This window comes from Mobula hypostoma, chromosome X2 (assembly GCF_963921235.1).
Source record: "Mobula hypostoma chromosome X2, sMobHyp1.1, whole genome shotgun sequence".
Classification (NCBI taxonomy): domain Eukaryota; kingdom Metazoa; phylum Chordata; class Chondrichthyes; order Myliobatiformes; family Myliobatidae; genus Mobula; species Mobula hypostoma.
The window spans coordinates 7,800,410-7,818,814 of NC_086129.1; the positions used below are offsets into that span (position 1 = coordinate 7,800,410).

The following is an 18,405-nucleotide window of genomic DNA, read 5'->3' on the forward strand; positions in this document are numbered from 1 at the left end:
TGTGGTGGCTAGTGCTATCATGTTTGCTGTTGTGTGCTGGGGCAGCAGGCTGAGGGTAGCAGACACCAACAGAATCAACAAACTCATTCGTAAGGCCAGTGATGTTGTGGGGATGGAACTGGACTCTCTCACGGTGGTGTCTGAAAAGAGGATGTTGTCCAAGTTGCATTCCATCTTGGACAATGTCTCCTATCCACTACATAATGTACTGGATGGGCACAGGAGTACATTCAGCCAGAGACTCATTCCACCGAGATGCAACACAGAGCATCATAGGAAGTCATTCCTGCCTGTGGCCATCAAACTTTACAACTCCTCCCTTGGAGGGTCAGACACCCTGAGCCAATCGGCTGGTCCTGGACTTATTTCCTGGCACAATTTACATATTACTATTTAACTATTTATGGTTTTATTACTATTTATTATTTATGGTGCAACTGTAACGAAATCCAATTTCCCCCAGGATCAATAAAGTGTGACTATGACTATGACTATGACTATTTGACGTTTCAACCCTGGGAAAAAGATACTGTCTGTCTACACTCTCCATGCCTCTCATAATCTTCTACATCTCTATCAGATCTCCCCTCTGCCTCTGAAGTTAGTTTTCTCTAACTTCCAGTAATTTTTCCCCTCCCCCTTACCTCTTCTTCAATTCTTCACTCTGGCATCTTTTCTCCACCTCACCTGCCTATCACCTTCCCCTGGTTTCCCTCTTCCTTCCTTTTCTCCCATGGCCCTCTCTCCTCTCCTATCAGATTCCTTTTTCTTCAGCCCTTTACCTTTCCCACCTATCACCTCCCAGCTCTTTATTTCATCCTCCGTTCCCCCCCCCCCACACACACACACACCTGGCTTCACCTATCACCTCCTAGCTCTTTATTTCCTCCTCTGTTGCGCCACCCCCCACACACACACACACCTGGCTTCACCTATCACCTTCCAGCTTGTACTCTTTCCCCTCCACACCTTCTTATTCCCCCCTTTCCTTTCCAGACCTGATGAAGGGGCCTCGGCCCAAAACATCGACTGTTCAATCCTCTCCACAGATGCTGCCTGACCTGCTGAGCTCTTCCAGGATTTTGTGTGCACTGCTCTGGATTTCCAGCGTCAGTAAGATCTCTTGTGTTAAAGCCAGTGGGGGACCGCAGCACCCGTTATAACGGGAGATTTTGTGTTCATGTGAGTAGGGAGCTCAGTGTGTATTCCGTGGCTCACAACTGTTTAGGCTGAACAAATAAACCTGTCCCCATGCTCAATTGGATGATTCATCCGGGGGAACGATAGGGGCATCTATGGAGGGAAATAAAGAGTTGCCACTTCCGGCCGAGTCCCTTCGTCAGGACTGGAAAGGAAGGGAGAAGAGGCCAGGATAAGAAGGAGGGGGAGGTGGGGAGAAGGAGGACAAGCTGGGACAGATCTTCCCCAGCTGGAGAAGGAAACAAGGGCAAGAATTTCACAGAATTTGCCCCAGAAGATCGGTTGAAGGGTTGCATCATCCTCATTCGCCAACGTTCTGGCCTCCTCTCCTGATCCTGCGCTTGGAGATGAACGCCAAAACCCCAGAGTTGGTGCGCAGGAGATTTGTTCGAGGGCTTCAGCTGCAGGGAGAGAGACTGGGGAAGCTGTTGCATTGAGCGACGGAGGAGTAAACAAGGTTATTCTATAAATAAAGGACAGATTTTACTGTAAACATCTGAAAACGTTGCCACAGTGCCAGGGAAGGGAGCCATTTCAGCGTGAGGAGTACACAGTCTGGCCATAGTAATCTCTGTGGCATTCACAAAATGCTAGAGGAACTCGGCACGTCAGGCAGCGTCTGTGCCGGCCGGTGGTGTGGTGGCATCCGCACCAGACTTCGAGCCGAGTGGCGGTTCGAGTCCGACCGGCTCCTTGCACGCCTTCCATCCGTGCTGGGTTGAGCGTCAAGCTGGCGACATGGCCTGGGAAAAAACAGACAGATGTGAAAGAAACGGCAAGGTTACCGCCCAATGCGCCACGAGAGGAACAACTAAAACAGTCCATGTTTCGGGCCGAGGGCATTGATCAGGACTGGGAATGAGATGAGAAGTCAGAGTAAGAAGGTAGGGGGAGGAGAAGAAGAAGTACAAGGTGGCAGGTGATAGGTGATAGAAGGGGTGGGGGTGAAGTAAAGAGCTGGGATGTCGATTGGTGAAAGAGATAAAAGGCTGGAGAGGGGGGAATCTGATAGGAGAGGACAGAAGGCCATGGAAGAAAGAGAAGGGAGAGGAGCACCTGAGGAAGGTGATGGGCAGGTAAGGAGATGAGGTGAGAGAGAGAAATGGGGATGGGAAACGGTGAAGGGGAAGGGTGGTGGGGGGGGGCGGGGAATTCGCAGAAGTTCAAGAAATCAATGTTCATTCTATCAGGTTGGAGGCTACCCGGACGGAATATAAGGTGTTGCTCCTCCAGCCTGAGTGTGGCCACATCGTGGCAGTAGAGGAGGCCGTGACTGAAGTGACTGAATGGGAATGGGAAGTAGAATTGAAATTGGTGGCCACCGGGAGATCCCATTTTTTCAGGCAGACGGAGTGTAGATGCTCAGCAAAGCGGTCTCCCGGTCCACATTGGGGCTCACCGATGTACAGGTGGTCGACCCCAACAGACTCACAGGTGAAGTGTCGCCTCATCTGGAAGGACTGTTTGGGCCCTGAATGGTAGTGAGGGAGAGTGTGGGGGCAAGTGTGGCACTTGTTCCGCTTGCAAGGGTAAGTGCCAGGAGGGAGATCGGTGGGGAGGGACAAATGGACAAGGGAGTCATGTAGGATGCGATCCCTGCTGAAAGCGGAAAGTGGGGGGAAGGGAAAGATGTGCTTGGTGGTGGGATCCCATTGGAGATGACAGAAGTTGCAGAGAGTATGTGCTGGACGCGGAGGCTGGTGGGATGGTAGGTGAGGACAAGAGGAACACTATCCCTGGTGGGGTGGCATGAGGATGGGGTGAGAACAGACATTCGTGAAATGGAAGAGAGGTGAAGGCAGCATTGACGTTGGAGGAAGGGAAGCTCCTTTTGTTGAAGAAGGAGGACATCTCCTTCGTTCTGGAATGAAAAGCCTCATTCTGAGAGCTGATATGGCAGAGCCAGAGGAATTGAGAGAAGGGGATGGCATTTTTACAAGTGGCAGGCTGGGAAGAGGTATAGTTCAGGTAGCTGTGAAAATGAGTAGGTTTATAAAAGATATCAGTAGATAAACTTTATTCAGAGATAGAGACGGAGAGATCAAGAAAGGGAAGGGAAGGGTAGGAAATGGACCAGATAAATTTGAGGGCAGGGTGGAAGTTGTAGGCAAAGTTGATGAAGTGGATGAGTTCAGCATTGGTGCAGGAAGGAGCATTAATGCAGTCATTGATGTCGTGTAGGATGAGTTGGGGCGTGATACCAGTGTAGGCTTGGAACATAGACTGTTCCACGTAGCCGATGAAAAGGCAGGCTCATGGCTTCACCTTTTAGTTTGAAGGAAGTGGGAGGAGCCAAAGGAGAATTTGTTGAGGGTGAGGAACAGTTCCGCCAGAGGGAGGAGAGTGGTGGTGGAGGGGAACAGGTTGGGTCTGGTGTCCAGAAAGAAGCAGAGAGCTTTAAGGCTGATGGGGGCTGGAGGTGTGTAGGTACTGGACATCCGTAGTGAAAATGAGACGACCAGGGCTAGGGAGCTTGAAGTCATTGAAAAGATCAAGAGTGTATATAAGTCCTTAGATAAAAAAGTAAAAAGTTTATGTCAAAAAGCCAAAGAAGAATGGTTAAACCAGGAATGTAAGCAAATAGAAAGAATCCCTATTACTGATCCAAAAAGGTTACATCAACAAATGAAGAATATCACTGGGAGAAAGCTCCTCTGTTCTTCATGTGGATGTTTGAAAGCAAAGTACGGTACCATTATCATGGAAAAAGATGAGATTATGAACAGATGGACTGAGTATATTCAGGAATTGTTTGAAGACGATCGAGGCGAAAAACTAGAAATTAAGAAAAACATTGAAGGTCCAAGTATTTTTAAATCTGAAGTTCGTAATGCAATAAATAAGATGAAGAAAGGAAAGACAGCAGGTCCTGATGAATTAGTAATAGAACAAATTATTGCCCTTGAAGATTATGCAATTGAAAAACTTACTGATTTAATCAATGACATTCATGAGACTGGAATAATACCAGAAGAGATGAAAAAATCAGTATTTATCACTCTTCCTAAGAAAGCTGGAGCAATAGAATGTGAATTACATAGGACCATAAGTTTAATGAGTCATATCACCAAGATACTTCTAAGAATTTTGATGACAAGAGCTAAAAGTAAGATACAAGCTGAAATAGGTATAGAACAATGTGGTTTTGTGAAAGACAAAGGTACAAGATACGCAATATTGATGTTAAGGATACTATCAGAACGAGCTATTCAAGTGCAAAAAGATTTGTTTGTTTGGTTTATCGACTACACAAAAGCATTTGATAAAGTGAAACACAATAAGTTATTTGAAATATTACAGAAAACTCTAGATCTAGATTTGAAAGACTTCCGCCTAATCAGAAGTCTATACTGGGAACAAACTGCCGCTGTAAAAATAGATGGAGAAGTGAGTCAGTTTACGAAAATCAAGAGAGGCGTTAGACAAGGGTGTGTTTTCTCCTCTGATTTATTTAATGTGTGCAGTGAAACAATATTACAAAAAATAAGAGACATCTTGGGAATCAAAGTTGGCAGTGAATTTCAGATATGTAGATGACACTGTGTTAATTGCAAGTACGGAGGAAGAACTACAAAACTTAATTGATATAATTGTTGACGGAAGTGCAAAAATGGGTCTATCTATCAATTGCAAAAAGACAAAATATATGGTGATATTGAAAAAGAAGGAAAATCCTATCTGCAGGCTGAGAATAAATGGGGAAGACATAAAACAAGTACAGAACTTTTGCTACTTAGGAAGCTGGGTGACATCAGATGGCAGATGTGACTTGGACATCAAAAGAAGAATAGAAGAAAAGACACCTTTACGAAAATGAAGAGTATACTGACCAATACTAAACTAGGCATGACAACCCACCTTAGAGTACTGAAATGTTACATTTATCTAGTTATGTTATATGGCTCAGAATGTTGGACAATATCAAGTAACATGAGGAAACGAATTGTAGCAGCAGAGATGTGGTTTTTGAGCAGGATGCAAAGAATATCATGGACGAAACGAATATCTAACAAGGATGTCATGAACAGAGCAAACACAAAAAGAGAAATAATGTATGAGAACATGAAAAGGCAACGTGACTTCATTGGACATGTGATGAGGAAAGAGGAGTTAGAATGCACGGTAATTATGGGAAAGATTGAAGGGAAGAAAGCAAGAGGAAGACAAAGACAAATGATGATGGAGACAACAGCCAGAGAATTGGAAATGAATACCAATGAATTCATCCACTTGACCTGAAACAAGAGTGTGTGGGCCATGGCAGTCAAAGCTCAAACTGGGCATGGCACCTGATGATGATGATGATGATGCATTTCATAATTTTACATATCTCTATCAAATCTCCCTCAATCTCCAAAGCTCCAGGGAATTAAGTCCTAACCAGTTCAACTTTTCTCTATATCTCAGTCCCTCAATTCACGGCAACATCCTGTTCCTGAATTTTTCAGGCTTTTGTGCTACTTCCCTGTTGTTAGTAACAAGATGAAGACCCAGATGGTAAAAGTCTTTAGTAATGGATGCCACCTCAGTGAACGGACAATGAACACTACCTCACTATTTTCTCCTCTCTTTTTGCACGACTGACTTAATTTTTCTAGTATATTTTATATTATGTATAAATTTTATACACATGCTAGTGATATGAAACCTGATTCTGAACCCTATTACATTTTACATCTACATGAAGAACAGGAGGACAGCTCGTGAGGATAGGACTGATCAAGGATGGAAGAGGAAATATGACTGAAGTAGAATGTGGGAGAGGAGATCCTTAATGAACACTTTGTTTTATGTATGCAGGATGCTAAAGAAAATGTTTAGCATGTAGGCCTTCATCAGTCAAGGCATCAAGTATAACAGGAGGGACATTATGTTGCAGTTAAATAAGAAATTGATGAAAATGCACCTGGAGGAAGGCCATGAGATGTAGTAGTAGAATTTGGCCATTCAGCCCATCGAGTCCACTCTGCTATTCCAACATGGCCAACGTTACATCCTTGTTTTTGTATTCCAGTCCTCTTGAAATCCATATGCTACTAAAATTTTCATGCTCTGATTGTCTGTTTGTGACCTCCAATTAGCCCAAACGGTGCACTACAGTGGCACTTTTTTTGACTACATCGACTTAAAATGCTCTAACTTACAGAATGGATGCAAAGTTCAGGGTTATACATTCATATAAAATTGCTCACTCATCAGTCAACAGGCCCCGCTTTCCACAACCCGAGCCGATTCCACCTTTCATGGAAACCACGACGCATGTACACGGCCAGCTTCAGCAGTGCTTCACAATGCTCACAGAGCCGATTCCACCTTCCATGGAAACTGTGACCCGACACCACGATGTATGCGCACGGCCAGCCTCAGCAGCTCCTCACGATGCTCACAGCATCGACACTAACCGCAGCAAAAGGGTAAGGCTATCACATCCATTTAGGAGAACACCAACCACATTGTCAAGAAAATTAAGCATCCTGGAGGCTTTAGTGTTACTGCTTTGTATCTTCTATCAAGCATTAGGGTAAAAAAAAATGGACAGCCTAATTATGCCGCGTGGAAAGAGAAGGGGGACATTATGGTCAAGAGATGATGCCAAACGTTGTCAGGAAGTGGCAAGGAGAGGGAGAGAACAACAATCGGATGAGGCTAGGGCCGCACGACTCCAGGATCAAAGAGTCAGGACAAAAAAAGATGGCAGAAGAAGAGATAGAGGAGGAGAGGCGTGCTCGTCTCCAAAATGACAACAATAGGCACAGAAGGAGGAGAGAACAAGAATCGGATCAGGCCTGGGTCGCATGACTCCAGGATCAGAGAGAAAGAACAAATGTTAGAAGAGATGAAGAGATGAAGGATGAAAGGGCTGCGCATCTCCAGAATGACAAAAACAGGCAGAGAAGGAGGAGAGAGGTAGATACAGAGGAGAAAAGGAAAGATCAACTCGAGAATATGCGGCAAAGGGTACCCTGTTGAATAATGAGCAAAAAGAAGTATATGAATATGTGTGCGACTGCTTGAAGAGTGGCAGATCAACCAGAAACTTTGTCATCAAAGGTCTCCTTCGTTAAACGAGGAGGAGCTATATTTGCCTTGCTACGCGTCTTTCTTCTTTAATAAACTGAGTTTTTCTTCTTTAATTTCCAAAGAACATCATATCAGACTGCTCTACCTTTCTCTCAAAGGGTGTCCCAACGTTGTCCCAACCCGGTTGTCTAGTGAATGCTGACATTGCATTTGCCTTCCTTACCACCAACTCAACCTGCAAGTTAACCTTTAGGGAATCCTGTATGAGGGGTCACAGGTATCTGATTTTGAATTTTCTCCCCATTTAGAAGAGTCCATGCCTTTATTGCTTCTGCCAAAGTGCATGAGCATAGGCTTCCTGCACTATATTTCATCTGCCATTTCTTTACCCATTCTCCTAGTCAGTCCTTCTGCAGACACCCTGCTTCTTCAACACTACCAGCCTCTCCACCTATCATCTGCAGCCACAAAGCCTTTAATTCCATCATTTAAATCATTGACATATAACGTAAAAAGAAATGGTCCCAACACTGACCCCTGTGGCACACTGTAACCAGCATTCAACCAGAAAAGGCCCCCTTTAATCCCACTCATTGCTCTTACTAATCAGCCACTGTTTTATCCATGTTAGAATCTTTCCTGTAATACCATGGGCTCTTATCTTGTTAAGCAGCCTCATGTGTGGCACCTTGTCAAAGGCCTTCTGAAAATCCAAATGTACAACATCCACTGACTCTCTTTTGTCTGTCCTGCCTGTTAGTGCCTCAAAGAATTCCAGGCAAGATTTCCCCTTTTAAAAACCATGCTGACTTTGCCTGTTTTATCATGTCTACAAGTACACTGAAACCTCATCCTTCTAATAGACTCCAACACCTTTCCAAGCACTGAAGTCAGGGTAACTGGCCTAATATTTCCCTACTGCTGCCTCCCGCCCTTCAAAGAAATGGTGTGACATTGACAAAATTACAGTCCTTCAGAACCATTCTCAAATCTAATGATTTTTGAAAGATGGTTACTAATGCCTCCACAATCTCTTCAGCTACCTCTTTCAGAACCCTGAGGTGCAGTCCATCTGGTCCAGGTGACTTATCTATTTTCAGACTTTCAGCTTCCCAAGCACCTTCTTGGTAATAACAATGACACTCACTTCTGACCCCGACACTTGCATTTCTAGCATTCTGCTAGAATCTTCCACGGTAAAGACAGACACAAAATACTTAAGTTTCTCCCCCATTATAACCACTCTAGCGTAATTTTCCAGCAGTCCAATATCCACTCTCAGCTCTTTTATTATATATATAAACTTATTGTATCCTCTTTTATATTATTGACTCGCTTACCTTCATGTTTCAACTTTTCTTTGTTATGGTTTTTTAAGTTTTACCGTTAGTTTTTAAAAACTTATCACGAATTTGTCAAAGGCCTTATGAAAATCCAAATAAACAACATCCACATCCCAGGTACCAGGGTCTGGGATGTTTCTGATCGCGTTCACAATATCCTGAAGTGAGAAGGAGAACAGCCAGAGGTCGTGGTACGTATTGATACCAAGGACATAGGTAGGAAAAGGGAGGAGGTCCTGAAAACAGACTACAGGGAGTAAGGAAGGAAGTTGAGAAGCAGAACCTCAAAGGTAGTAATCTCGGAATTACTGCCCGTGCCACGCAACAGTGGGTAAAGGAATAGAGTGAGGTGGAGGATAAATGCGTGGCTAAGGGATTGGAGCAGGGGACAGCGATTCAGATTTCTGGATCATTTCTCGTCTCTTTTGGGGCAGGAGTGACCTGAACAAAAAGGACGGGTTGCACTTGAATTCCAGGGGGACCAATATCCTGGCGGGGAGGTTTGCTAAGGCTATTGGGGAGAGTTTAAGCTAGAATTGCTGGGGGGTGGAAACCGAACTGAAGAGATGGAGGATGGCTCAGCAATAGAGAAAGTTTGTAGGAAGTGTGAGAGGGAGGATAGGCAGGTGATAGAGAAGGGACACGCTAGGATCGATGGTTTGAGATGTGTCTATTTTAATGCAAGGAGTATCATGAACAAAGCGGATAATCTTAAAGCATGGATCAGTACTTGGAGCTATGATGTTGTGGCCATTACAAAGACTTGGATGGCTTGGGGGCAGGAATGGTTACTTAGAGTGCCAGGCTTTAGATATTTCAGAAAGGACAGGGAGCGAGGCAAAAGAGGTGGGGGTGTGGCACTGCTGATCAGAGATAGTGTCACGGCTGCAGAAAAGGAGGAAGACATGGAGGGGTTGTCTACGTGGGTGGAAGTTAGGAACAGGAAGGGATCAATAACTCTACTGGGTGTTTTTTATAGACCACCCGATAGGGAGACAGATTCTGGGAAGCTGTAAATATAACAGGGTTGTTGTGGTGGGAGATTTTAATTTCCTCAATATTGATTGGCATCTCCCGAGAACAAGGGGTTTAGATGAGGTGGTGTTTGTTAGGTGTGTTCAGGAAGGTTTCTTGACACAGTATGTAGATAAGCCTACAAGAAGAGAGGCTGTATTTGATCTGGTATTCTGAAATGAACCTGGTCAGGTGTCAGATCTCTCAGTGGGAGAGCATTTTGGAGATAGTGATCACAATTCTATCTCCTTTATCATGGCATTGGAGAGGGATAGGAACAGACAAGTTAAGAAAGCATTTAATTGGAGTAAGGGGAAATATGAAGCTATCAGGCAGAAACTTGGAAGCATAAATTGGGAACAGATGTTCTCAGGGAAATATATGGCAGAAATGTGGAAAATGTTCAGGAGATGTTTGCGTGGCATTCTGCATAGGTATTCTTTGCATATTTGCATAGGTACATTCCACTGAGACAGGGAAAGAATGGTAGGGTACAGGAACCATGGTGTACAAATGCTGTTGAAAATCTAGTCAAGAGGAAAAGAAAAACTATACGAAAGGTTCAAAAAACTAGGTAATGATAGAGATCTAGAAAATTACAAGGCTAGCAGGAAGGAATTTAAGAATGAAATTAGTGGAGCCAAAAGGAACCATGAGAAGGCCTTGGTGAGCAGGATTAAGGAAAACCCCAAGGCATTCTACAAGTATGTGACGAGCAAAAGGATAAGACGTGAGAGAATAGGACCAATCAAGTGTGACAGTGGGAAAGAGTACGGAACTGGAGGAGGTAGCAGAGGTTCTTCATCAATAATTTGCTTCAGTATTCACTACGGAGAAGGACCTTGGCAATTGTAAGCTTGAGCATGTAGACATGAAGAAAAAGGATGTGCTGGAACTTTTAGAAAGGATCAAGTTGAATAAGTCACCTGGACCAGATGTGATATACCCCAGGCCACAGTGGGAGACGGGTGCAGTCGACGTTTCAGGCCGAGACCCTTCGTCAGGACCCTTCTAGTCCTGACGAAGGGTCTCGGCCTGAAACGTCGACTGCACCTCTTCCTACAGATGCTGCCTGGCCTGCTGCGTTCACCAGCAACTTTGATGTGTGTTGCTTGAATCTCCAGCATCTGCAGAATTCCTGTTGTTTGCGTTTAAATTCACTACTGCGAAGCCTCTTCCGGTGATGCCTACACCGAAGAAGTTTAGATCCTCTCTTCGACGGGAGTTCAGTGAAACCACCTCTCACTGCTCCCCATCTGTAATTTCTTCGGCTCTTCAACTTTTCGACCACACTTTGACTCAGACTCGCTATCACAGCCATATATCCTTTCTTGGAACGTGCCTCCGTCGCCAACTTACTCCAGTTGGCTTTAGGATTCGTTTCCAAGCCTCTCAATTTGGACCTTCTGAGGATCCCAGGTACTCACATTTTATTGACTCTGCCTCTCGCCGCTTCTCCCGGCGAGCTCTGAAAGTGACTCTCTCCACATGAGGAGGTACTTGGTGTCCCTATCCCAGACCCTTCCACACTAGTCCTGACAAAGGGTCTCGGCCTGAAACGTCGACTGCACCTCTTCCTACAGATGCTGCCTGGCCTGCTACGTTCACCAGCAACTTTGATGTGTGTTGGTGGGAGACGGGAGGAGGTTTCCGAGTCTCTGGCAATCATCTATGCATCATCAATGGGGACGGGAGATGTTCCGGAGGATTGGAGGGTTGCAGATGTTGTTCCCTTATTCAAGAAAGGGAGTAGAGATAGTCCAGGAAATTATAGACCAGTGAGTCTTACTTTAGTGGTTGGTAAGTTGATGGAGAAGATCCTGAGAGGCAGGATTTATGAACATTTGGAAAGGCATATTATGATTAGGAATAGTCAACATGGCTTTGTCAAAGGCAGGTCATGCCTTATAAGCCTGACTGAAGTTTTTTGAGGATGTGACTAAACACATTGATGAGGATAGAGCAGTAGATGTAGTGTATATGGATTTCAGCAAGGCATTTGACAAGGTCCCCCATGCAAGGCTTATTGAGAAAGTAAGGAGGCATGGGATCCAAGGGGATCTTGCTTTGTGGATCCAGAATTGGTTTGCCCACAGAAGGCAAAGAGTAATTATATACGGGTCACATTCTGCATGGAGGTGGGTGACCAGTGGTGCACCTCAGGAATCTGTTCTGGGACCCCTACTCCTTCTTTGTGATTTTTATAAATGACCTGGAGGAGAAGTGGAGGATTGGGCTAGTGAATTTGCTGATGACACAAAGTTTGGGGGGTGTTGTGGATAGTGTGGAGGGCTGTCAGAGGTTACAGTGATAGGATGCAAAACTGGGTTGAGGAGTGGCAGACGGAGTTCAACCCAGATAAGTGTGAGGTGGTTCATTTTGGGAGGTCAAACATGATGGCAGAATATAGTATTAATGGTAAGACTCTTGGCAGTGTGGAGGATCAGGGGGATCTCGGAGTCCAAGTCCATAGGACACTCAGAGCTGCTGCGCAGGTTGACTCTGTGGTTAAGAAGGCATACAGCGGTCCCGGTGACGTCATTGTCCAGAATGGCAGCTTAAATCAACAGCCCCTCCGGAAAAATGCATATATTGCCCCGTTAATCCATCAAATATAAGATCTTTCGAAAACATCTGAATTGATAAGGGGGGCACGAATGGGGAAAAAGAATGGAGATTTTAAAAAGCATCACTGCGGAGCCTATGGACGAGAGGGGGGCAGTGCACGGCTCTCCTACCTGAACGCGGGCTAGCGAGGCTGACGATGGGCCTCGTTCAGGCGGAGCAGCAAATATGATAAAAATTCTGGAAGAGATACGGGGATTCCAAAAAGATATAAAACAACAACTGAACGATATCAAGTCAGAGCTCGCCAACGTCAATCAAAAAATAGTGGTGGCAGAGACACAAATTGAGAAGATGGAAGATCGCGTGCACAACCTGGAACGGATACGAAGTAAGTTGATAAGAATATTAGATCAACAAGAAAGTAAACTGATTGACCAGGAGGGAAGATCACGACGGAAAAATATCAGGATAAACAACGTTCCCAAAGGAGTGGAGGGTTTGTCTATGATGGATTTTGTAGGAAAGTTGCTGCAGGAAAGATTCCCTCCACTATGGAGCTTGAAATTGAGAGGGCCCATCGTGCGCTCGCCTGGAGGCCTACTGAAGACAAGAGAAGATAAGCCACCCTCAATAGTAATTGGATTCATTCGATACAATACCAAGGCAGAGATTCTACGAAGGGCCTGGAGTAAGAAGAGGGTGTTTTTGGATGGGAAATTAATATATTTCGATCAAGATTACCCTCTGGCGGGCCTGCAGAAACGTAAAGAATACTCTGCAGGAAAGCGAGTATTAAAGCAAGGAAAGATTAGATTCCAAACTCCGTACCCTGCTAAACTCCAGGTGTTTTATGAAGATGCTATGCAACTGTATCAGACAGTGGAAGAGGCGACTACAGACATGAGGAACAGAGGGCTGCCTGTCAGTGTAGTCAAACCGAGGGAAACCCTGGCTGAGCAGTTATCCCGATCTGCTTGGGAAACAGTAAGAGAACCGAGAAAGCAGGGGACAGGAGGAGGGCGAGAGAAGAATAGCAGGAAGAAACTGTGAGTTTTCTGAAGACAGCCCTCACCCCCTCCAGAACAGCCATAAGGTTTGACTAACTTTAAAAGTGTTGATAAGATACAGAAGCAAAAATAGACGGTGCTATAACTCTTTCAAGAAATACTTATTATAATGTGGATTTTATATTACTCAATTTTTTTTAATTACATAGTGTTCTATGTTCTATTCACTAGAATAGTGCAGCACAGTACAGGCCCTTTGGCCCACAATGTTGTGCCGACCCTTAAACCCTACCTCCCATATAACCCCCCCACCTTAAATTCCTCCATATACCTGTCTAGTAGTCTCTTAAACTTCACCAGTGTATCTGCCTCCACCACTGACTCAGGCAGTGCATTCCACGCACCAACCACTCTCAGAGTAAAAAACCTTCCTCTAATATCCCCCTTGAACTTCCCACCCCTTACCCTAAAGCCATGTCCTCTTGTACTGAGCAGTGGTGCCCTGGAGAAGAGGCGCTGGCTGTCCACTCTATCTATTCCTCTTAATATCTTGTATACCTCTATCATGTCTCCTCTCATCTTCCTTCTCTCCAAAGAGTAAAGCCCTAGCTCCCTTAATCTCTGATCATAATGCATACTCTGTAAACCAGGCAGCATTCTGGTAAATCTCCTCTGTACTCTTTCCAATGCTTCCACATCCTTCCTATAGTGAGGTGATCAGAACTGGACACAGTTCTCCAAGTGTGGCCTAACCAGAGTTTTATAGAGCTGCATCATTACCCCGTGATTCTTAAACTCTGTCCCTCGACTTATGAAAGCTAACACCCCATAAGCTTTCTTAACTACCCTACCTACCTGTGAGGCAACTTTCTGGGATCTATAGATATGTACCCCCAGATCCCTCTGCTCCTCCACACTACCAAGTATCCTGCCATGTACTTTGTACTCTGCCTTGGAGTTTGTCCTTCCAAAGTGTACCACCTCACAGTTCTCCGGGTTGAACTCCATCTGCCACTTCTCAGCCCACTTCTGCATCCTATCAATGTCTCACTGCAGTCTTCAACAATCTTCTACACTATCCACAACACCACCAACCTTTGTGTCGTCTGCAAACTTGCCAACCCACCCTTCTACCCCTACATCCAGGTCGTTAATAAAAATCACGAAAAATAGAGGTTCCAGAACAGAGCCTTGTAGGACACCACTAGTCACAACTCTCCAGTCTGAATGTACTCCCTCCACCACCACCCTCTGCTTTCTGCAGGCAAGCCAATTCTGAATCCACCTGGCCAAACTTCCCTGGATCCCATGCCTTCTGACTTTCTGAATAAGCCTACCATGTGGAATCTTGTCAAATGCCTTACTAAAATCCATGTAGATCACACCCACTGCACTACCCTCATCTATATGCCTAGTCACCTCCTCAAAGAACTCTTATCAGGCTTGTTAGACACAATCTGCCCTTCACAAAGCAATGCTGACTGTCCCTGATCAGACCATGGTTCTCTAAATGCTCACAGATCCTATCTCTAAGAATCTTTTCCAACAGCTTTCCCACCACAGATGTAAGGCTCACTGGTCTATAATTACCCAGACTATCCCTACTACCTTTTTTGAACAAGGGGACAACATTTGCCTCCCTCCAATCCTCCGGTACCATTTCCGTGGACAACGAGGACATGAAGATCCTAGCCAGAGGCTCAGCAATCTCTTCTCTCACCTCGTGGAGCAGCCTGGGGAATATTCCATCAGGCCCCGAGGGCTTATCCGTCCCAATGTATTTTAACAATTCCAACACCTCCTCTCCCTTAATATCAACATGCTCCAGAACATCAATCTCACTCATATTGTCCTCACCATCAAGTTCCCTCTCATTGGTGAATAGCGAAGAGAAGTATTCATTGAGGACTTCACTCACTTCCACAGCCTCCAGGCACATCTTCCCACCTTTATCTCTAATCGGTCCTACCTTCACTCCTGTCATCATTTTGTTCTTCACATAATTGAAGAATGCCTTGGGGTTTTCCTTTACCCTACTCGCCAAGGCCTTCTGATGCCCCCTTCTTGCTCTCCTCAGCCCCTTTTAAAGCTCCTTTTTTGCTACCCTATATTCCTCAATCGACCCATCTGATCCTTGCTTCCTAAACCTCACATATGCTGCCTTCTTCCACCTGACTAGATTTTCTACCTCACTTGTCACCCATGGTTCCTTCACCCTACCATTTTTTATCTTCCTCACCGGGACAAATTTATCCCTAACATCCAGCAAGAGATCCCAAAACATCAACCACATGTCCATAGTACATTTCCCTGCAAAAACATCATCCCAATTCACACCCGCAAGTTCTAGCCTTATAGCCTCATAATTTGCCCTTCTCCAATTAAAAATTTTCTGTCCTCTCTGATTCTATCCTTTTCCATGATAATGTTAAAGGCCAGGGAGCGGTGGTCACTGTCCCCCAGATGCTCACCCACTGAGAGATCTGTGACCTGTCCTGGTTCGTTACCTAATACTAGATCTAGTATGGCATTCCCCCTAGTCGGCCTGTCAACATATTGTGACAGGAATCCATCCTGGACACACTTAACAAACTCTGCCCCGTCTAAACCATTGGAACTAATCAGGTGCCAATCAATATTAGGGGAGTTAAATTCACCCGTGATAACAACCCTGTTATTTTTTCACCTTTCCAAAATCTGCCTCCCAATCTGCTCCTCGGTATCTCTGCTGCTACCAGGGAGCCTATAGAATACTCCCAACAGAGTAACTGCTCCCTTCCTGTTCCTGACTTCTACCCATACTGACTGAAAAGAGGATCCTGCTACATTACCCGCCCTTTCTGTAGCTGTAATAGTATCCCTGACCACTAATGTCACCCCTTCTCCCCTTTCTCCCCCCTCTCTATCCCTTTTAAAGCACTGAAATTCAGGAATATTGAGAATCCATTCCTGCCCTGGTGCCAGCCAAGTCTCTGTACTGGCCACTACATCATCATTCCATGTATGCATCCAAGCTCTCAGTTCATCACCTTTGTTCCTGATGCTTCTTGCATTGAGGTACACACATTTCAGCCCTTATACCTTACTGCCTTTACACCCTTTATTCTGCTTCTCTTTCCTCAAAGCCTCTCTATATGTTATATCTGGCTTTACTCCATGTACTATACCTGCAGTTCCCGCATGACCTTTATCCTCCTCCACCTCATTATCTGCTCTAACACTCTGGTTCCCCTCCCCCTGCAAATCTAGTTTAAACCCCCCAGAACAGCACTAGCAATCTTTCCCGCAAGGATGTTAGTCCCCCTCCAGTTCAGGTGCAACCCGTCCCGTCCAAACAGGTCCCATCTTCCCTGGAACAAGGCCCAATTGTCCAGAAACATGAAGCCCTCCCTCCTGCACCAACTCCTTAGCCACGTATTTAACTGCATTATCTTCCTATTTCTGGCCTCACTAGCACGTGGCACGGGTAGCAATCCTGAGATTGCAACCCTGGAGGTCCTGTCCTTCAAGTTTGCACCTAACACCCTAAACTCTCTTTGCAGGACCCCCTCCTTCTTCCTATCCATGTCATTGGTCCCTACATGAACCACGACATTTGGTTGCTAACCCTCCTTCCTGAGAATACCGAGAACTCGATCCGAGATATCGCGGACCCTGGCACCAGGGAGGCAACAGACCATCCGGGATTCTCGATCTCTGCCACAGAACCTCCTATCTGTCCCCCTAACTATTGAATCCCCTATCACTACTGCTCTCCTCTTTTCCCTCCTTCCCTTCTGAGCTGAGGGTCCAGTCTCGGTGCCAGAGACGTGACCACTGCAACTTGTTCCTGGTAGGTCGTCCCCACCAACAGTATCCAAAACGGTATACTTATTATTGATGGGAACGGCCACAGGGGTGCTCTGCTCATTCTGTCTATTCCCCTTTCCTCTCCTGACAGTCACCCAGCTACCTGCCTCCTGACTTTTAGGGGTGACTATCTCCCTGAAACTCCTGTCTATTTCTACCTCTGCCTCATGCATCAGCAAGGGAGATGAGGCTGAGTACAGGGCTACGGTAGGAAACTTTGTCACATGGTGTGAGCAGAATTATCTGCAGCTTAATGTGAAAAAGACTAAGGAGCTGGTGGTAGACCTGAGGAGAGCTAAGGTACCGGTGACCCCTGTTTCCATCCAGGGGGTCAGTGTGGACATGGTGGAGGATTACAAATACCTGGGGATACAAATTGACAATAAACTGGACTGGTCTAAGAACACTGAGGCTGTCTACAAGAAGGGTCAGAGCTGTCTCTATTTCCTGAGGAGACTGAGGTCCTTTAACATCTGCCGGATGATGCTGAGGATGTTCTACGAGTCTGTGGTGGCCAGTGTTATCATGTTTGCTGTTGCGTGCTGGGGCAACAGGCTGAGGGTAGCACACACCAACAGAATCAACAAACTCATTCGTAAGGCCAGTGATGTTGTGGGGATGGAACTGGACTCTCTGACGGTGGTGTCTGAAAAGAGGATGCTCTCTAAGTTGCATGCCATCTTGGACAATGTCTCCCATCCACTACATAATGTACTGGTTGGGCACAGGAGTACATTCAGCCAGAGACTCATTCCACTGAGATGCAACACAGAGCGTCATAGGAAGTCATTCCTGCCTGTGGCCATCAAACTTTACAACTCCTCCCTTGGAGGGTCAGACACCCTGAGCCAATAGGCTGCTCCTGGACTTACTTACTGGCATAATTTACATTTTACTATTTCACTATTTATGGTTCTATTACTATTTATTATTTATGGTGCAACTGTAACCAAAACCAATTTCCCCCGGGATCAATAAAGTATGACTATGACTATGAACGACCCGAAGTTCATCCAGCCCCAACTCGGTTTGTCAGGAGCTGCAGCTGGATGCACCTTTTACAGGTGTAGTCATCAGGGACAATTGTGCTCGCCCTGACTTCCCGCATACTGCAAACGGAGCACTCGACTGCCCTAACTGCTGCCTCCATTACCTACTCCTAAGTTAATTAGAGTAATTAAAGGAACTTACCTGGCCTTACCTCACTGGGAGCAAGCTCGTCCTCAGCCTCTGCATGCCGAAGCCTCTCAAGCCAAAGCCTTTCTACTCTGTCTCCCACTACTCCGTCGCCTGCTACGCCATCGCCTGCTCCATTAATCTGCTCACCCAGACTATTACAAATAACGGATGGGGTACGTGGGGGAGGAACACTCAGGTTGGAAGAACAACACCTTACATTCCGT

At 45.5% G+C, this 18,405-nt stretch overlaps 1 protein-coding gene across 1 annotated transcript in view; it reads right to left on the reverse strand.

Annotated features, from left to right (window-relative positions):
* Positions 1 to 1,925: 1,925 nt before the first annotated feature.
* LOC134340861 (uncharacterized) overlaps positions 1,926 to 18,405 on the reverse strand; it is an 18,216-nt gene continuing 1,736 nt past the window's right edge. The window contains exon 2 of the mRNA XM_063038434.1: positions 1,926 to 1,943. Within this exon, the coding sequence (XP_062894504.1) occupies positions 1,926 to 1,943 (18 nt within the window). The remainder of the gene's footprint in view (positions 1,944 to 18,405) is intronic.